Genomic DNA, 22,571 nt, shown 5'->3' on the forward strand with positions numbered 1-22,571 from the left:
ATGATTTAGCCATGTCCGTCCGTCTGTCTGGCTGGTGCGCACGATAACTCTCGAACGGATGAACCGATTCGGTTCAAATTTTAGCGTTCGTAATATATTGTCCAAACTTAGTTTAAGTTCGAAGATGAGCTATAGCGGTCCACTCCTTCCGGTACCTCCCCCACAAAAGTTCGAAAATGTTCGGAAATTTTGTGCGCACAACAACTCTTGAAAGGAGTAACCGATTTGGTCCACATTTTGCACATCGTGAATTTTCTACAAGACTTAGATGAGGTTCCACTATGGTCTCCATCGGACCACTCCTTCGGGTACCTCCCACACAAAATTTCGGAAAAGTTCAGTTTAGGACCTGTTCTCGATTCGATTTGATTTTTGTTGTAGCAGCTTGTATTCACTGCCCCTATACGATGGTACAACTTTCATCAGGGGCAAATCCACACTTCCTGAGAAAATAGCCTGAAATTTGGAAAAAATCCCTATGACACCGTGTGTAGTGGTTGGAGCGCGAGATAACCCTTGAACGGATATGCCGATTAGGTCCAAAATGTAACCTTCGTGATATTTTGCCCAAACATAGTTTAAGTTCGAAGATAAGCCATATCGGTTCACTCCTTCAGGTGCCTACCCCACAAAATTTCAAAAATGTTCGGAAAAACTGTTCGTACTGTAACTTTTGAAGGGAGTGGCCGAATTGGTCCATACTTTACACATCCTAATATATCTACCAGATATAGATCAGGTACGAATATGGACTATATTTGTCCACTCCTTCGGGTACCTCCCACACAACTTCTTGGATAAATTCACTTTAAGCAGGTCTCGAATCACTTTGATTATTGTTGAAGCAACTTGTATTCGCTGCCTCAATTACGACAGTAAATTTTTTTTTCAGGCCCATACTTCTTGAGAAAACAGCCTGAAAGATGTAAAAAACCCCTATGGCACCATATGTAATCCACACTTTGGATATCGTAATATTTCTTCGAATATTAGATGAAATTCGAAGGTGGTACTTATAAGCCCACTCCTTCCGGTAACTCCCCCACAAAAGTTCGAAAATATTCGCTAAAATGGTACGCGCGACGTAGCAACCGATTTGGTCCAAACTTTGGATCTCTAAATAGGCTAGTATGGTAAAAAGCCCTATATACCGATATTCCCGCAAATTGTTGCGCTTTATCTTATCCATACTTTTGTCAGTTCATACGCCCAAAATTTTGAAAAAAATAAACAGAAAAAAATGTTTCAATACACACAGGCTGAGGGTATATCTCTGTCGGCAAAGCCGGCTGATACTTTTTTACTTGTTGTTATTGTGAATTAATCATATGAAAACGTAAACAAAATTTTTGACAGATTGAAGAACTTTCAATCAGAACAGTGTTATTGGTGTAGTTTCTGTTTCACCTTATTGATTGCATCATGTGTGCTAACCTCAGTTAATTCTGAAAGGGCATCCGCATTGTCCGTGCAAAACGTAGAGGCATCAATCTGCCGAGCCAGCACTATACCCCTCTGCTCGTTTCGGAGGATCGAATGCCACAGCTCATGATGAGCATTAAAGTCTCTCACGACCAGGAAGTTATAACCTTCCAAAAGCGGGCTAATGTTGGGCGTATAACCTGGAGTGCAACTATTTATCGGCGGGATGTATACCTTCATCAACTCTACCTATTCAGTTCCACACCTGACTACAGTCTTTGTATTGAACAGACTGGTGCAATAGAATACCTAATCCCATAGTCTCCACCTCTGATGCGAGCTGTAAGCTGCAGTTCTTGTTTAGCTTGGTTTCCGGCACCATGATATTCTTCCGACTCAAGAAATCCACTATTTCCATTGTAATTAAATGGCAAAAGGATACATTTTCAATCAGATGGCAGCGGGTCATTTCGTACCGGAATTACCCGGAACCACACCACACCCGGCTGCCACGTCAGGGTTCACATGTTTGTAATATTTGAGATTGTCCTAATCATGAGTTTATTCTATCCCTAATAAAACGAGCATCAACCACTGTGTCATGTGTCAATGATACGACGACAAGCACCAGATATCAACACAACAACCTATCAAAGAGAAGCAAAACAAGTATCCCTGCTGTTTCTGTGCACAAAAGAGAAATTGAAATTGCTACTAAAGGACAATATTTAGACGAGGGTATGTCAAATGTGATGGCTTTACCGTATATCCGCATATCCATGTTCATTGGCAAACATTTCATAAAAGCTAAGAATATGATTTTTGTTTTGCTTCTGCTAGACAATTTTCATTTACATTATATTTTCCCATCATGTTGTGACAATTAATTAAATTGTTATTTTATTGAGTTTTTCTTTGCGTCGTTTTTGTTGTTCTTTCATTATTACATCAATATAAAAGTAGAATGTAATGTGCAGATAAGCGGGTAAAAATCACTAATTGTATTACATGGCTTTTCTTCGCTTAACACATATCCTCCGGGGCATAGAAACCGAAAGCGAAAAAAACTCTGTAATGACAACAAAGAGTGAGGGATAATTGCTTTAACGAAATTGATTTAAGGTTGTAAAACCCATTTCTGCTTTTTTTGCTTTTTAATTTCAACAAACTTTATGCCTAACATTAAAGCCACAGAAAAGCACACCACAACAAATGGCGAATGTAAGCCGCATAAAAATTTCAATTTCTGCAGTTGCAAGCAAAAATAAAAGTTTATGAAATAAATAAGGAAAGCTATAATGGGAGCAAAGACAAACAAACAAAAAAAGTAGAGGACAAACGCGAATAAAGTATGGCTTCATAGTCATTGCAACTAACCGCATTAGACCCTCCTCATTTCATAACCTTGTTTGTCTTATTACATTGGGATTTCAGTGAGGCTTACTTACATGGACCAAAATGACTGACCACCACCACTAAGTCGAATTCTCATTCATTTCATAGTCAATGCTTGACTATTTATTTTCTACGTTTCCGTGCCGCGATGCCATTTTGTCTGACACACATTTGAAAGGATACAGTAGTGATGACAACTACAACAACAAGTCGAACATCACAACTACAAGAACACTAGCTGTAAAAACACTACCATGAACAACTATGTACTACCATTCGGACGGATCCTGCAACATCCACTTTGACTAGTAAAGTATTGTTCAAGTGATGAACTGCATCCAGACAGGCAAACATTCATTTCAACACGGAATCGTATCCCAGTAGTCATCATTGTTGTTGTTTTTTGTGTCATTACCATTACAGTGCCTCTTTTTTTGAAAGTCAGTGGTTACTTTGGCACATATAGACAAGCTTTTTCTTTCTCATGGAAACTAGAACTGCAGGTGTACCACGAATGTTAAATGCCCTAGACTAGGAGTAAAACAAGGAACACTTATTTATTGTGTGCCGGAATCCTACAGAATTATAATGTCGATCTGATAAAACCGATCTTCACAAGAATTCTGTTGTGGTAATATTTGACTCGTATGAGGCTTTAAGTTCGATCCAACGCTTTGGATAACTCCTTCACGAAAGTTCAAAAAATGTTCTCTAAGAGCAGTTTAAGGGTTTTGTTTCATGCAAAATTGCCTTTTTGGGCTTTACAATTGTGGGTCACCCCCTATGTAGTTTCCAGCATGATTTATACACTTTTTCGTGCGTTCAAACCAATTGTTGAAGCATTTTTTCCACTCCGATTGAGACACCACCAACCATGGTTTTTGAACGGCTATTGTCCGATGAATATATATCTGACACACGAGTCCAAACATCCATGATTTTGGCATGGTTCTAAATACTATAATGATGGCACCTACTCCTGCTCTGATAAAATTGACTAAACTAATCCTAGAAACTGACAGGCATGTGTGTATCATGAATAATCATAAAAAATTTAGTTAATTCAGTTAATTCTAGGGGTTATTTCAGTTAATTTTATCAGAGCAGGAGTAGCTTCCATCATTATAGTATTTATGACCATGCCAAAATCATGAATGTTTGGACCCCGCATTGTTGTCAGTAATATTGCCAAAGACACTTTATACCTAAAATGCAAAGATTCCAATAATAATAATAATAATTTCAAAATTCAGTAGATAATCATTGCTTTAGTAATTGAAACAAAAAAAAAATCCGAAACATAGTTCAATAGAGCTTTCAGAGTTTTTATATTTCATACTATGCATAGATTTTTCCCAACGTACGTTTTTCAGTAGGTTACCGACAACAATCGGTAAACTTAAAACGCAAAATTATGAATGAAACGTTGACAACACTCTTGCTATCGGTACAAATTTACGACTGCGTTTTATTCGTCGCTAACTTGCCGAAAACATCGGTAATTACCGAAATTATAAGCATTTTAATTTTACCGACAATTGTCGATAACTGAAAAAATGAGTTAGAGAATCGCACTACAGTAGTACAGATTCTCTAACGCATTTTTTCGTTACCGACAAAAATTTCGGTAATTAACGAAATTTGTCGGTAAGTTAGCGACCAAAATAAAGTTGTCGATTTTCTTGTCAATGTTGTCAACTTTTCTTTGTACCTTTCATTCATAATTTTGCGTTTTACATTTACCGATTTTTTCAATAACCAAAAAATTTGTTAGAGAAGCCCATTTTTATAAGAAGACCTCCAGATCTTCCATGAGAAGAGACCCAGATGTTATATCACAATTCCTGCAGATTTTCTAAAATAAATCATCCAGTAGTTGAATTCTGTAACTCATTTTTCGAGTTACCGACAAATATCGGTAAAATTAAAATGCTTGTTATTTTGGTAATTAACGAAATTTGTCGGTAAGTTAACAACTCAAATAAAGCTGTTGTTAAATTCCAACGACATCAACAATGCTGTCAACTTTTATTGATACTTTTCATTCATAATTTTCCCTCTTAATGTTACCGATTTTTGTCGGTAACTCAAAAAATCAATTACAGAATTCCACTACAGGTCTTCTATAAGATGGCCTCCAGGTCTTCTGTAAGATGGCCTTTAGGTTTCCTATAAGAAGTCCTCCAGATCTTCTATAAGGAGACATTCAGGTCTTATATAAAAAGTCAGATCAGATCTTCTAAAAGAAGCTTTCCATGTTTTAAAGAAGACCTCCAGATAAGACCTCCTGCTCTTCTTTGTTTTTTTCCTATAAATACATTTTATGCCATACAGCATAGTGTCCAAAATCCACTTTTCCAAACAAATTATTAAAAAACTAGCAAAATGCCCTCTACTTCGTATGCGGAAAAGAAATATAAAACTAATAAAAAATATTTAATATGGAAACGATGAACACTGAAAATGTTGTTGAACTAATAAGGCCTGCTCTCAAATCGTTTTGCTTCTAACAAGCTGACTTCATTAAGACAGTACACATTTTTTTCAAGGGAAAGTCCATGCTTCCTGAGAAAATAGCTCGAAAGCTGTACAAAACCGCTATGGCACCATGTGAAGTGGCTGGAACGCACCATGTGTAGTGGGTGTAACTCTCGAACGGATCAGCCGAATCGGTTCAAAATTTGGACTTTTAATCCCTTTGGCTCTGTTGTAACAACTTGTATTCGCTTTCCCCATTACGACGATACATGTTTTTTCAGGGGCAAGTCCTTACTTTTTAAGATAATGGCCCAAGAGCTCCAAAAAAGTCTGCCAGCACCAACTAAACTGGGTAGTGGTCAAGATAACCCTCGAAGGGTGCAACCGATTTGGTCCAAACATTGTACATCGTAATATATGTATAGACGTCAGAAGTATTGTGTGTTACTTCTTTTCTTTAGGTCCGAGGCTGAGGATATATCTCTGACTGATACTTTTTTCCTTGTTTCTGGAGCAAGTTCATACTTCCAGAGATAACGGCCCAAAAGTTCTTAAAAACCTTCAGGCATCAATTGAAATTACTGATGATTAGACAGCGGAATTTTATGCAACCCCTATTGTTGGTCCGATTCATGTCAAATTTTGGTACTGGGCATATTTTTGGCTTCTGATTAAATTGCAATCGAAACATATGACATATGCAACAAATATTTCAATAATAGGTACAAAAATGTTTGTATGTACAAATATTCTGTTTAAAATTATTTTCAGACAAGTCAATAAAGTAGAGAAATGTATAACCACAGCCCCAACCTTCAAAATACCGCAAATCGGGAGGTATCGTTCTATGGGGCTATATGAAGGCCTGAACCTAAAGCGACAAATTTTAGGTGGAAAGTTGTTTACTCCCAAGGAAGACTTAATACCAAATTTCAGCTATTTTGGCGGGATATTGAGGCCACAACCTTCAAAATACCGGAAATCGGGAAGTACCTTACTATGGCTGGTATATGAAGACGTGGACCTATACCTACAAATTTCAGGTGGAAAGTTGTATACCCCCAAAGAAGATTTAATACGAAATTTCAGCCATTTCGGAGGGATATTGAGGCCACAATCTTCTAAATACCAGAAATCCGGAGGTACCGTTCTATGGGGGCTATATGAAGACGTGGACCTATACCGACAAATTTCAGGTGTAAAATTTTATACTCCCAATGAAGACTTTATATAAAATGTCAGCCATTTAAGTGTGATGTTGAGGCCACAACCTTCAAAATATCGGAAATCGGGAGGTACCGTTCTTCTATGGGGACTATATAAAAACGTGGATCCATGCGGACAAATTCTGGTGTGAAGTTTCATACCCCTAACGAAGACCTAATACCACGTTTCAGCCATTTCGGTGGGATTTTTAGACCACAAATTCTTGTATATATTTTTGCATATGCTCATTGTATGCAAATATGTACAAATATGTCAAAATATGCATGATATGCAAAATATGCAAAATATCCAAAAATTTGTGGGCCTAATTCGTTTTATTTTGTGATAAAACGAGTTTCTGTCTAATCAGATTTTCTCTACCAGGATCAGATTTTCTCTATAGGATTCCGCTGTCTACTGATGATATTGGTTGATCCGGTTGATCCGGTTACTGATTACATTGGAGCCTTTGGTGTAAAGCCTGTATGCACAGGAGCTCATTCGTCCGCTTATCGCTTTGTGTAGGGCAATAGTACATACAAATATACCAACACTAATAACATTCCATTTCATTTTAAATTAACTAGGCTTCACAACATTTTGACCTATCAGCATTTCCTATGTTTTTTTTTCGTTTTTTTATTCACAAACACACTACTGAGTTAGTGTTGAAACATATCAAGGGAAATGTAAGAGATAAAAAATCATAAAACAAAAAAGCAACGATTTAAACATATTCCAACATCCAGACAGTGAGGTAGGAATGATGTTTTTAGGGAAGTCAATGAAGGTATTAGAAGAATATTTCTCAAAATAGAGCCATGGAGTGGGATTTACCATTATGGGAAAATGACATTTAAAGGAAAATAAGTTTTGAACTTAAAGATACCATAGAATAAAGGCGGCTTAGAATTTTGTAACCGCTTGGTAAACTAGAACAATGATCATCCCTCTCTTATTTTTTGCCCATGCCTTCTCTGATATCTCACTAAATCTTTTCCCTTAACAATAGGTTTGTCTGACTGACTGACGAGCAGTTTGGAGAAAAAAGCGAAACCTTGTTATTTACTAACTGTTACAGAGAAAGTCTATTTGAAATTTTGTTTTGTTGTAATTCACTTCACACACAGAGAAACATACATATGTATGTGTTGTGTAGATTTTGTTTTATTATTGCTGCTCATAGTTGTTGCTTGGAATGTTGCAACATTATTGCAGTCGTTTGTTAAACAAATGTTTTACTACTTTTTTTCTCAAAGTCTTTCATCACACAGCTTTTTTTTCGACTTCGTTGTTAAGTTCTATTTTTTCTGTTCTATTCCCCTGTAACCATTGCAACCGTTTACTGACCCGCTTTTTCTGTTGTTTCTGTTTACATGGAAATTGCAGTATTTCTGTGGCAATTGTCATTGCAGCATTGGCCGGACCTCAGTGGCTATTTACGGAAGAAAAACAACCGAATACCAATTACAATGGTACCGCTAACTTTAATGTTCTGGATGATGGTGCCTTTATAACACGTTATACCAAATCGAGTCTTTGGATTATCTGTTCGACAGTTCAGGGTGAGTATGAAAGAGAAATTTTTTGTAATTGTAAGTCAAAAAGAAAAAAATTGAATTTAAATCCATCCTCCAAAGATTAATGTATGGAGTTATGGTTATGTAAGAAGTAAAATAGTTAATATTGAATGAATTGTTTATTGTACGCATTCAATGGTCTGGCAAAATTTAATATGGAAACTTAATGTAGCCCTGTTAGGGATGGGGTAAATGTAATTCTTCTCGATTCGTAGTGATACTCATCACTGCCGAACTCGAATATGTAATAACATTATAATAGCCACAAAATTTGTGAATATTTAAAACGCATTGATCAGTATATCTCTCTAATCTATAATACAAATTTAAAGTAGAGATTTCGAGAGTCTGAAAATGGTAGAAATAATGAAACGCCCAATAATGTGGTAGAGCAGAGGCAAAGAATACCCCATTTTTTGTGGGCTACCGACTGCACTCAGTAGCAAAACACGAAACGCCAAGGAAAATATTGTGAGAGAGGAGCAGAGTATTTTCAGAACAAAAAGAGCAAGAAAACATAAGCGTGACAAACTCTAGATGTTCAGGAGCCTGAATGAAGTCGGAACATTTTACCAGAGTGTAAAACACCAGACAGAATGATGTGCCGGCACCATGGCACATTCTTGTGCAACAAGTAAAAAATGTATCAATCGGATCAGCCTGTGTGAATTTAAAAGTCCCTATATTGACAATATCAAATCTACAGATTAAGGATTTTGTAGCCCTTTTTGAAATTTGCCAACAAAAAATATATTTTGTTTGAAGCTCAAAAGTATGCTTGAAGGAATGGACCGACATACTACATTTTGGAAGTGGATCTTATTTTTTGGATTCACTCCTTTTTATAGATTTTGTGCCCACCAGTCATTTCAGTTGGTGGGGAGGTGCCTTAAGGGGAAGACAGATTTCTGAAGAAAAGCTACATTTGGACCAAATATTAGGAGATCCAAAGTTTAGACGGTTGCTCGGTTCAGCAGATATAGTGCGTACTATTATAGTGCCATTTTTAAACTTACTTAGCTGGTCCATTACAGAACATTTGTTCCATAGACCGAACTAAGAAAATATCTCCAATTCTCTCTGTTTAGTGCTTCGTTTTCTGGAATACTGCGCCTTGTCATCTCTTCATCCACTTGTTTACGCCATCTATTCTTTACCTTGCCAATAATGCGTGCACCGCCATGTGGCCCGTATTTATACGCTTTTTTAGCGGGTTCATCATCGCTCATTCTTATTATATGGCCTAACCAACGCAATCGCTGCATCTCGATACGTTTAACTTTATTGATGTCGTTGTATAGCAGATACAGCTCGTGGTTCATACGACGTCGATATTCACCGTCAACGCAGATTGGTCCGTAGATCTTTCGAAGAATTTTTCTCTCAAACACGCCAAGCACTGCCTTATCTGCTTGCGCAAGTACCCAGGCTTCGGAACCATACATCAGCACGAAGTCTTTTACTACCTCAAAATTATAGGAACCAACTTCAACAGTCGGTCCGATATCAATGGACGCATTGCGCGTCGACACCATCAACTTGGTCTTCCCGCCAGGGACGTAGCCAGGATTTCATTTCGGGGGGGGGGGGGGGGGGCCCACCTGACCAAAATTTTGAAAGTTCATGTTAGCGAAAATGTCTTATTTAGCAAAGATGTAAACCTTATTTTAGACTTATTCTACTGATGAAATAATTTTCATTACTATTTTTTAATTCAAATGGCGTAAGACTTCTTGGCCAATTTTGTCTTGTTTTTAGAACTTTTTTGGCAATATGTCACAGTTAATATATGGTAAAAACAATGAATATATTAATAATCCTATATATTTTTGGGCGTATCATCTATTAAATAATTCACAACTACAGTGAATGTTATGAAATTCAGTGATATCACTTCGGTAAGCGAATTCAACGAAAAACCTTAGAAATATCAAAAATCTTAACATAATAATTTTCCAAAATGCAAAAATCCGATGTCTACTTACACAAAAAATTTCTGAATGCCGAGAACTAATGCTGAGCAATAGTTAGTCTATCCATCAAGAAATTCTAGCACCTAATCGCGGTTATGTAAATGACAAATTTTGTCGCCATATCGTGCATCTGTCAATAGACTAATTTTAGCGTCCAAACGTCGGACTTCAGTTATGGAAATTCTGGATCTTCTCATAAATTGATCAGGAACAAGGGAAACTCTGGAATCCAGTCTTAACTTTTTTAAAATGAAATTATGTCGCCCAATCCAAGGTCTATACATGTATACATTCTTTCATATTTTTTCCCAATCTACATTTTTTAGCCATAATGTGCCTTATCGAAATAATGACTTTAGGGCCAGAAAACTTGGAGTCGTCTTAGCTATGTCAGTTCGTCTGGGTAGCCGCCTGGAGAGCACGATAATTCTGAACAGATCAACCAATTCTGTCCAAAATTTGGCCTTCGTGATATTTTGATCTACTTCGAAGATGGACCATACCGATCTACTCTTTCGGCAAACTTCAGCAGAGTATTTCAAAAATTTTCATTGAAGTACAGTTTAAGACCTCTCTTGATAAGCTGTGTAAGCTTAAGACCTCAATGGTCATGGCTTCACTTCTTTTATGCTAATAATTTAGTTATAAGTAAAAATATGAAATAAATAAATTAATAAATAAAATAACTCTCTGAAAACGCTTTGCTTTTTATACCCTACACCACTATGTGGAAAGGGTATTATAAGTTTGTTTTGGTAAAAATTCCCAATTACCCAATGTGGTATACCAATCTTCATATCTCGGCGAGATAAAGCGATTTTGAGATGTGTGTCCGTCCGTCCGTCCGTGTGTCCGTCTGTCCATTATAAATTGTAATCAAACTCCACGCCGCAATCATGGACCAATCGTCACGAAATTTGGTATGGAGGTCGGTTTCACATCAGAATAGATCGCTATTTTAATTGGTGATGATCGTGAAATATTTAGCGGGTGAAATGGACCAAACACATAATTTTTATCCGGTTTTGTAGCTGCTCTGTAGCTCGCAGTAATAGACCGATCGCCTCGAAATTTTAAATAAGGTAAGAGTATATGACAAAGAAGAAGCTTGCAGTTCGAGATGTCGATCAGATAATATTTAGAGGGTTAAATGGACCACAACTTTTGTGTGAAAATTGTGAAAATTTTTAATAAACAGCTTATATCTTTGTTCCTGAAAGAGTTATATTTGGAAGACGATCTCTTGACCTTTCAATTGATGTCAATTATGTTGATGTACGTGATCAGATAACAGAGTTACAGCCTAATATATCCAGTTTTTTGTTTGTAGTGTAGTAATCAACACTCTGGAGGCCGCAATTATAGCTCAATAGTCACGAAATTTTGCACGAGGTAAGAGTTTAGGTAGAAGAAAATGCCTATAATTTTGCATGATGATCTAATATTATCTAGCGGGTGACATAGCCCATTACTTTAGTATGAAAATATACAAATTTTATTTTTGGTCCATATTTTAATTTCTGTAGAGCATATACCGGCAAAGTAGCCTACATATGGAATAATAACTACTAACCTTTCCCCTGATGCAAATTGCAATAATGTATCTGCTAGATGACCGGCCTACTTCCTCATATATAATGGGTTTTGTGTAAAGAATCACCATGCTACAAATTGCCTCTATCATGACATAGAAATTTCCAGTTCAGTTGTCAAATGGGAGTTTTTAAACAAATGTTGCAACATGGGGTCGCCTCGCCACCTATTTTATGCCTCAGGATTTAGGGTACAGGGGATACAAACAAAATACGACCAAAGATGTGTCTCATGGAGATATTGGTTTTAGACCCCAAGTATATTTGGACGAAATTCGTTTCAGACAATTTGGTGTCTATTTAGCCCTCTCCGTTCATCTGTATCTCTTAATGTCTAGCTGGCTGGTGCGCATGATAACTCTCGAACGTTTCTACCGATTAGAACCAAATTTTATACTTCGTAATATTTTGCCCAAACTTTGTTTAAGTTCGAATGTTGGTCCAAGCAATTGATTTGCTCCAAACTCTCCATATATTATTATTCCTATTCTGGTTCTTTTTCCGGGGTAAGTCATACTTTCTGAGATAATAGTTCAGAAGTTCCAAAAACCCCTGCCGGCTCCAACTAAAATTACAAATCTGAAAAAATAACTCCCAAACTTTTCGAAAACTCAGAAGTTAGCTTACTAAAATTGATTTGGTATAGCCGCATATTACGATACCTACAGATTCCACGTATTTTGAAGCAAACTTGTCTTACAAAATAAATATATTTTTATATGGCAGATGCTGAGGGTATATCACCGTTAGCGCAACTGACTTATACTATCTACTTTGGTGTGTTGTTGAATATGAATAATTTTGGGATTTATAAATTTGTTTGCATGTAAAATGATTGAATTTCTATTCATTGTTAGTTATTTCGACCGGTATAAAATATATTGTTGATATCACAATATATGACCACAATGAACTAATTTCGAAGCATACATATGTATGTGAGGTACAAGTGCACAATTTTTGGACGATAGATCTTCTCGCAATTTTCCCAATTATCAAATATACCAAATTGCATGGTATATATATTTATTTATTTTAGGTGGATTCCAAAAAGGAACCTGATATTCAAAGACATTTTGAAGATGTAGCAGGAGGGGCTAATCAATGTAAATTTTCCAATTTTCGAATATTTATTAGAAATGTATAATTTATATATTTTTCCACAAACATTCCAGTAAAGACAAGGGAGGCTTCTCTTATATCAATTGAATGATATTAAGTTATTAATATGTGACCAAATTTTTATCGCCGAGTCCGAACGGCGTGTCCTAAGTTGACATACTCAGGAAATATCTCCAACATTACTAAGTGGTATTTTTCCACCGTTGGCAATTTGATGGGAATCAAACCCGGACATTCAGCGTGCAAAGCGGCTGCAAATAACTAAATCCTACAGGTTGTGGTGTAGGGTATCACATGGTCGGCCCCGTCTGACTATAGCCTTTGCTTACTTGTTTATGTTATGTTTTTCGTGGGCATGTCCATATTTCCTGACATAAGTTTCAAAAGGTGAAAATTATACTGTGACGAACTGAAATGACTGGTGGGCGCAATATCTTTTAAAAGGAATGACTCCCAAAATAATATATATTCCCAAAATGAACTATGTCGGTCCGTTCCATTTCTCCATACCTCCTCCGCAACACTTGTGATCAATGATACAAATCCATATTTTGTTTACAAGTTCATACGTCCAAAAATGGCTACAAATTTCTGAAAATCTCCTAATGCATAGTTTTGAGGTTTAAGGATTTTGGCTGTGTAGCTGCTATTCGATCTGTCTATAGATGAAAGTTGCAATTCACACAGGCTCAGCGTATATTCGAGTGGTACTTGTTAAGATTTTGACAAAGAAGAACCTGTTTCCGATCAGTTTTTAGATTTCGTTTGTCGTCACAAGGTCCTTTACCGAAGGAGAAAAAAATTAACATTTCTAGAAATGTGCATCCATTGAAAGTACTTCCCAAAATACAATTGCTGTTGGTTTCTATGACGGTTTCTTCCGGTTTAATTCAAAGAGTAATCGACAGAAAAATACATGAAGATGTAATTTCATTTGAAATATTGGAAATTATATGTAATAAATCAATATATATAAAGTAGAAAAATGTTTGTACGTTTGTTTGTTTCAAGTTTATGGACTCAAAAACTCCTGAACCGATCTTCCTGAAATTTTCAGAGTATATAATAAACAGCTTATATCTTTGTTCCTGAAAGAGTTATATTTGGAAGACGATCTCTTGACCTTTCAATTGATGTCAATTATGTTGATGTACGTGATCAGATAACAGAGTTACAGCCTAATATATCCAGTTTTTTGTTTGTAGTGTAGTAATCAACACTCTGGAGGCCGCAATTATAGCTCAATAGTCACGAAATTTTGCACGAGGTAAGAGTTTAGGTAGAAGAAAATGCCTATAATTTTGCATGATGATCTAATATTATCTAGCGGGTGACATAGCCCATTACTTTAGTATGAAAATATACAAATTTTATTTTTGGTCCATATTTTAATTTCTGTAGAGCATATACCGGCAAAGTAGCCTACATATGGAATAATAACTACTAACCTTTCCCCTGATGCAAATTGCAATAATGTATCTGCTAGATGACCGGCCTACTTCCTCATATATAATGGGTTTTGTGTAAAGAATCACCATGCTACAAATTGTCTCTATCATGACATAGAAATTTCCAGTTCAGTTGTCAAATGGGAGTTTTTAAACAAATGTTGCAACATGGGGTCGCCTCGCCACCTATTTTATGCCTCAGGATTTAGGGTACAGGGGATACAAACAAAATACGACCAAAGATGTGTCTCATGGAGATATTGGTTTTAGACCCCAAGTATATTTGGACGAAATTCGTTTCAGACAATTTGGTGTCTATTTAGCCCTCTCCGTTCATCTGTATCTCTTAATGTTTAGCTGGCTGGTGCGCATGATAACTCTCGAACGTTTCTACCGATTAGAACCAAATTTTATACTTCGTAATATTTTGCCCAAACTTTGTTTAAGTTCGAATGTTGGTCCAAGCAATTGATTTGCTCCAAACTCTCCATATATTATTATTCCTATTCTGGTTCTTTTTCCGGGGTAAGTCATACTTTCTGAGATAATAGTTCAGAAGTTCCAAAAACCCCTGCCGGCTCCAACTAAAATTACAAATCTGAAAAAATAACTCCCAAACTTTTCGAAAACTCAGAAGTTAGCTTACTAAAATTGATTTGGTATAGCCGCATATTACGATACCTACAGATTCCACGTATTTTGAAGCAAACTTGTCTTACAAAATAAATATATTTTTATATGGCAGATGCTGAGGGTATATCACCGTTAGCGCAACTGACTTATACTATCTACTTTGGTGTGTTGTTGAATATGAATAATTTTGGGATTTATAAATTTGTTTGCATGTAAAATGATTGAATTTCTATTCATTGTTAGTTATTTCGACCGGTATAAAATATATTGTTGATATCACAATATATGACCACAATGAACTAATTTCGAAGCATACATATGTATGTGAGGTACAAGTGCACAATTTTTGGACGATAGATCTTCTCGCAATTTTCCCAATTATCAAATATACCAAATTGCATGGTATATATATTTATTTATTTTAGGTGGATTCCAAAAAGGAACCTGATATTCAAAGACATTTTGAAGATGTAGCAGGAGGGGCTAATCAATGTAAATTTTCCAATTTTCGAATATTTATTAGAAATGTATAATTTATATATTTTTCCACAAACATTCCAGTAAAGACAAGGGAGGCTTCTCTTATATCAATTGAATGATATTAAGTTATTAATATGTGACCAAATTTTTATCGCCGAGTCCGAACGGCGTGTCCTAAGTTGACATACTCAGGAAATATCTCCAACATTACTAAGTGGTATTTTTCCACCGTTGGCAATTTGATGGGAATCAAACCCGGACATTCAGCGTGCAAAGCGGCTGCAAATAACTAAATCCTACAGGTTGTGGTGTAGGGTATCACATGGTCGGCCCCGTCTGACTATAGCCTTTGCTTACTTGTTTATGTTATGTTTTTCGTGGGCATGTCCATATTTCCTGACATAAGTTTCAAAAGGTGAAAATTATACTGTGACGAACTGAAATGACTGGTGGGCGCAATATCTTTTAAAAGGAATGACTCCCAAAATAATATATATTCCCAAAATGAACTATGTCGGTCCGTTCCATTTCTCCATACCTCCTCCGCAACACTTGTGATCAATGATACAAATCCATATTTTGTTTACAAGTTCATACGTCCAAAAATGGCTACAAATTTCTGAAAATCTCCTAATGCATAGTTTTGAGGTTTAAGGATTTTGGCTGTGTAGCTGCTATTCGATCTGTCTATAGATGAAAGTTGCAATTCACACAGGCTCAGCGTATATTCGAGTGGTACTTGTTAAGATTTTGACAAAGAAGAACCTGTTTCCGATCAGTTTTTAGATTTCGTTTGTCGTCACAAGGTCCTTTACCGAAGGAGAAAAAAATTAACATTTCTAGAAATGTGCATCCATTGAAAGTACTTCCCAAAATACAATTGCTGTTGGTTTCTATGACGGTTTCTTCCGGTTTAATTCAAAGAGTAATCGACAGAAAAATACATGAAGATGTAATTTCATTTGAAATATTGGAAATTATATGTAATAAATCAATATATATAAAGTAGAAAAATGTTTGTACGTTTGTTTGTTTCAAGTTTATGGACTCAAAAACTCCTGAACCGATCTTCCTGAAATTTTCAGAGTATATCACTACATGGCCTAAATGTAACATAGGCTATAAAAATTTCTGAAATTCCGCGTTGATCCGGAGATATAGCATCAGAATGAGAGGTACCTCCAAAAAATTTAGATTTTTTATTCAAATATCTATAGAATGGTAACAGATAATGTCTCCAAATTTTGGATGTGTGCAGGAATTTGGTCTAGAAATAAATTTGCCAAATTCTATTGAAATCGTTTCAGATTTGGATATAGCGCTCATATATATTTTCGGCCGATTTCATGTATTTTAGGTATTAAACACGCTATGTATGTCCAATTTCAATGAAATTTGGAATGTGTGACGGAATTGGGCCTAGAAATAAATTTTTCAAATTATATTGAAATCGGTTCAGATTTGGATATAGCTCCCATATATATTTTCGTCCGATTTCATGTGTTTGATGCACCAAACACGCTTTATATACCTGATTTTTATGAAAGTTGGAAATATTTTACCTTATTCGGGGTAGCACCTGCTTCAGCTAGTAAAATATAAACATTGACCTCAAGCTCAAAAATCTTGATTTTATTAACATTCGAAAGGTCGAAAAAAACATAAAAAATCGGCAGAAAAATCCTTTTGTGAAATAGACATTTACGACACTGCGGTGGAATAGAAATTATATCATAAAAATGGTTGATATACATAGTTTTTTTATTGCAAATTTCAAACATAATAAAGAATTTGTAATTGTTATGAATTTCAAAATAGTTCATTATAAAAACGTGTTAGAGAAAATATACAAACACTTAAAAGCACAAAGATTAAGCAAGGGTTTTTCCTTTTATTGTTGAATTGCTCTTATAAAAAATTTGAAAAACAAAATATCGCAAAAATGTTATTTTCTGGATGCTGTTTATAAGCCAAAGTATTGGGCGTAATATGAAATGTTCAATAAATACAAATAAACGTATTGTTCTGAACTCAGTAACACTTACAGTCAGCCTAAAATTCCGATTAAACGCTTAAACAACACCTTCATTATTTTTATATTTTCAAACGTCGGTGCTTCCCGCCGTTTACCCCAGACCCACTTTAGCAAATTCTCATTGGACCTAAATAAAGGTATCGGTTACTTCTTTTACTGATCGTCCATGATGTCTATATCATCAGCATAAGCATGTAACATGTGGCTATTGGTGTAGATTGTGCCACATCTTTTGACGTTTGCCTCTTGTATAACCTTTTCTAGCGGGATGTTGAAAAGATCACACGAAAGACTGTCTCCTTGTCTGAAACCTCTTTTGGTAAAAATTTCTTCGGAGAGGTTCTTTCCTATTTTAAATGAGGATCGAGTGTCATTTAAAGTCATTTTACAAATCCGAATGAGCTTTGCTGGGATACCAAATTCAGACATGGCTTGGAATACTTTTGATCGTAGAGGGCTGTCGAAATCTGCTTTATAATCGAAAAAATTTGGTAGGTGTCAAGATGCAGCTCGGGTCTTCTTCGGGATTTTTGGGTCTTCCTCAGGATTTGCCGCAGGGTAAATATCTGGCCAATGGTGGACTTGTCAGGTCTAAAGCCGCATTGGTATGGTCCAATTATTTCGTTGACCATAGGCTTTAGTCGTTCGTATAATACCCCTGACACTATCTTGTAGGCAACATAGAGAAAACTTATGCCCCTGTAGTTGGAGCATACAGTCTTATCTCTTTTCTTGTGGACGGGACACAGGATGTTTAGGTTCCAATCGTCGGGTACGCGTTCTTCTAGCCAGATGGTGCTAACTAGCTTATGCATACACCTTATCAGCGTGTCGCCTCGCGTTTTGAACAGCTATTATTCTTCAGCCGGTTTATTGCTGTCTTTAGCTCATCTTGACCGGGTGGTATACATTCAATATACTGCAACATCATAGATTGTAAATTGCTGTGGTTCATCCTCGAGTGCTCTCAATACCGTTTGGAGGGGCGAAAAACAGAAGAAGTACTGGTTAGACAGTTCCGGAGATATCACTCCACTTTGAGGAACTCCCCGTTCCACCCGATGTCCGCAAACAGCATGGAGTGCTTGACAGTATAAAATGTTTTTGATAAGTCAAGGGCCACCATCACTGTTCTATCACACGGCTTCCTCTGGTTGAGTCCTCGACTAATATGTGTGGAGATGGCGTGCAGCGATATTGTCGTGGTGTGCTGGTGATGGAGATTCCATCAGGGCCAAACGTTTATCGATCCTGATGACATTCGCAACATCATTCATTGTAAATTGTGGTGGTTCATCCTCGACAGGAAGATATCTAATGCCACGTAGTATTCTTCTCTTTGCCCTGTAACTCCCGGTGTGCTACGACGGCCGCTGGTCGCAGATTCCTCCGTGTAAATCCGTTGGTAATCATTAATTTTGTGTGGGAAGTGCCCGATGGATTGGACAAATATACCTCATTTTATAACATGGAACGAGGAGAATTAGAAAAGTTTGCGGCCTAGGCAACACGTACTGTTGCTGACGCCATTTGAAATTTTTTTGGAAATGTTTGACAGTTTTCAGCCTAAACGTACTCAGGACAGTTTGACATACGATCATGAGTGACTTGTTTGAGACACCTCCAAAACATGGTTTTTGAATGCTTTAACAGCATCTTCTGGCGACGTAAAATCTTTTATCACGCCTTTTTTGTTAATGTTCGGGACTGTACGGCGGATGACCCATCAATTATACGTTTTGTCCGGTCAAAAAGGTGCTGCTTTGAATCAATGCTTAAGAGATCGCATCGTCATGGTGGACAATGATTTTTCTCCTCATGTTCGTTTTTGGAATTTCTCCCGAGACTTAAGGCAAACATATTGTAGTGTACCACTCAGAATTAACCGCCCTACCTTGCTCAAGCCGCATAGTCGACACATGGTCGGTTTTGTCGGAGATTACTGTTTTGTTTCGGGATCATACTCCAAGATTCGTTGTCTGTGACGTAATTATTCACAATTTTTTTTGCACAAATCGACAAGAGGCGTATTTGAGGGATTGTCAAATTGTGCTGGATCTACCCCATATTTGCGGACTGGAATGTTCAAGGATGCCGGTATCTCACGATTTATAATATGGCGATCTTGCATAATCCGTGCACGTACAGCATAATTTTTTTCTGGCATAACGGCCGTTTTTGATCGACCCTCACCACCTTCGTTTCTTAGCGAGTATCGTCCGCGGTTGAATTCATTAAACCAGTTTTTCATAGTACCTTAGGATGGTCCTTTACAAAAATTTAATTTGATCGATGCACTCTTGCCGTGATTATCCACGTCGAAAATTGTGAAAAACAAGTAAGAAAGTATCAGAAAGCTGTGCGAACAGCCACTGACCAAAACAAAAAAGCAACAAAACCAAACCAAACACAATAATTATGCCGTATATAAAATATATTGATTTTGTATCAAGAGTTTGCTTTAAAATATGTAGGTACCGTAATATGGCATTGACATATCGTCGGTGTCATGCTTAAGTGTTCCATACGCCATTTTTGACATTTTGAGATAAAGGTACCTTACAAGGTTTTGAACCGTGCTCTTTCAGATTTTTTGGTCGGTTTCTCTCTATCTCTTATAGTTTCTGAGATATATTCAGATATTCCGATGCCAGTATGTTCCATATGCGCTTTGTGACACAAAAAATGTTGTAGTTTTGTTCCATATCCATAAAGCCTGACGTATGGAACAAAACAACTTTGAACTTATTAGTTCCATATGCATGTCGTTTGGCGTATGGAACAAAAAGAGACAAAAACGAATTGTTCCGCACCAAAAATGATGGCGTTTGGAACAAAAAATTGCCCATTTTTGCCAAGTTACGAATAATGTGGCGTATGGAACAAATTGTTTTAAAGGACTTGGTTTAAAAACTGAAGAATAATAGTTTCTAAATCCAACTATTTTTGAATATTGTATTGTTGTATGAAAACGAAAATTTATCAATCGTTTAAACAAAAAAATCCCTAGTTTAAAGACAAAATTTTGATGTAAGTCCACAAAAATATACGCAAAAACGTTCATTCGACTTGAAGCTAGTTACGAATAATGTGGCGTATGGAACAAATTGTTTTAAAGGACTTGGTTTAAAAACTGAAGAATAATTGTTTCTAAATCCAACTATTTTTGAATATTGTATTGTTGTATGAAAACGAAAATTTATCAATCGTTTAAACAAAAAAATCCCTACTTTAAAGACAAAATTTTGATGTAAGTCCACAAAAATATACGCAAAAACGTTCATTCGACTTGAAGCTAGTGCGGACACCGATTAAAAAGGTGGTATTATAAGAAAAATGCGTTAAATGTTTTATGTTACCTTAGAAATGCAAAATATCAACCCGTTTTGTCCGATTTTACCACAAAAAAATAGTGATAAGTGGAGGTAATCCCTTAAATAAATGTTAAGGAAACCTATAATAATGGTTCTTATTGTATTTATATGAGAAAAATAAATGTTTCATTTAAAGTCCTGATTTTTCAACTCAACAGTAGCACTTCATATATGGGAGGTGGAACACGATTGATAAAATGTGTTTTGGGTGAAATGTGACAAAATGTGTTCCATGTGACACAAACTGCCAAAAACATGAAAAAAGATTCCATGGAACAATTCAGTAACTTTTTGCAATTATAAAAATTGGCCATAACTTCTAGACTATCACAGATATCTGACTAAAATAAACTACCGTTATATTCTATGAATTTAGATTAGTAGAACTGAGCTTTTAAAGTATTTGATTATTGCACCATTTTTGTCCTGTATGACCTTAAACATTAACTTGAGTTTTTCTCGAATCAGGCAAATGGCGTATGGAACACTTAAGCATGACACCGACGATATGTGTACCAAACATTTTTAGTAACTTCTTCATAAAGGACTCGAATTATTAAATTACGTTTAACTCAGTTTGGAAGACATTTTTGAAAAAGTTTTAAAGTTATCTTGTACAATAGCCATATTAGTATGTGCGGGCAGGGTTTTGGTGCTTTTGGGGCATTATCTCAGGAAGTACTGACTTACTAAGGAAAAAATAGTACCGTTGTAAATGTACTGTACAAACAAATGTTGTACATGCTTTTGGTTGAGATTTGGCCTCTTATAAAAATAGATTTTGGGAATTTTCAGCTCTCCAGCAGGCAAAGAAAGTAATAAAAGATTCAGTGATCTCGTACTCTTGTGCATACGACTGGGTGATAATAAAGGTCGTGACCATACACAAACACACTCACATGTCGCTATGCTCAAAGGGTAGAAAAGACCACTTGAATGATAAGCGAGCAGCGCGCTGCAGCGTTCCGATAGTTTCTATTATTAGAAACGATAAGAGTGATTGTAGTTGCATTAGGTTAAGTTACATTTTCATAAGTAGTTTATAAGTAGTATTTTATTCAATAAAAATCAGTGTTGTAAGAGCACTCACTAAGAACAGACCTCGTGTCTCTTCTTTTTTAAACATGTACCGTTGTAAAGAATCAAAACGATGCGAGAGGAGCTCTCTTTTTCCAAATTTTGTGTGGGAGATACACGATGCTGTGGGCTGATATTGTACATATTCCAACCTGATACATGACTGGATGCAATAATTCGATGTGCAAAGTGTGCACCAATCAGAAACTCCCTGTGGGTTTGCCATTTTGGTTGGTGCCGTCAGGTGTTCTTGGAGCTTTTAGGTAAATATCTCAGGAAGTATGGACTTGCGTAAGATATTGTACCGTAGTAAATGCAGCTACAAGGGCAACCTATTGTGGGTACCTCCCACACAAAATTCGGATAAAGTGAAGTTTAAGAGCTCCTCTCGGATCGTTCCGAATTTTTTTCAGTAGATTGTCCTTGCGGTTCCCTTTACGACGGTACAATTTTTTTCTTGCGCAAGTCATACTTCGTCTGTGTTTAGACACACAAATTTCTTGGGAAAGTAAATTGAGTTTTTTGGGAGAGGGCGGAGACGAAAGAGCTCCTCAATACTCTTTCCTACCCCCTATTGCCTAAAAACTGAATTCACTTTCCCGAGAAATTTGTGTGTCTAAACAAGGACTTCCTGTGATATTCGACAATTTTATTCTCTTCTCTCGGCATTTGATGACGAAAAAAACAATTTGATGAGTTTTGTTTGTCTTTGTTTTTTGTCTATGTACACCAGAGACGCGCTTCTTTGCAACGACA

General features: G+C 36.4%; 1 protein-coding gene across 1 annotated transcript in view; it reads left to right on the plus strand.

The window, feature by feature from the left end:
* The window catches only part of stg1 (stargazin-like protein), a 246,516-nt gene that overhangs the window by 15,127 nt on the left and 208,818 nt on the right, over positions 1-22,571 (plus strand). The window contains exon 2 of the mRNA XM_073979640.1: positions 7,891-8,066. Within this exon, the coding sequence (XP_073835741.1) occupies positions 7,891-8,066 (176 nt within the window). The remainder of the gene's footprint in view (positions 1-7,890; positions 8,067-22,571) is intronic.

This window comes from Musca autumnalis, unplaced genomic scaffold, assembly GCF_047663935.1.
Source record: "Musca autumnalis isolate F117 unplaced genomic scaffold, ASM4766393v1 scaffold_3, whole genome shotgun sequence".
Classification (NCBI taxonomy): Eukaryota; Metazoa; Arthropoda; class Insecta; order Diptera; family Muscidae; genus Musca; species Musca autumnalis.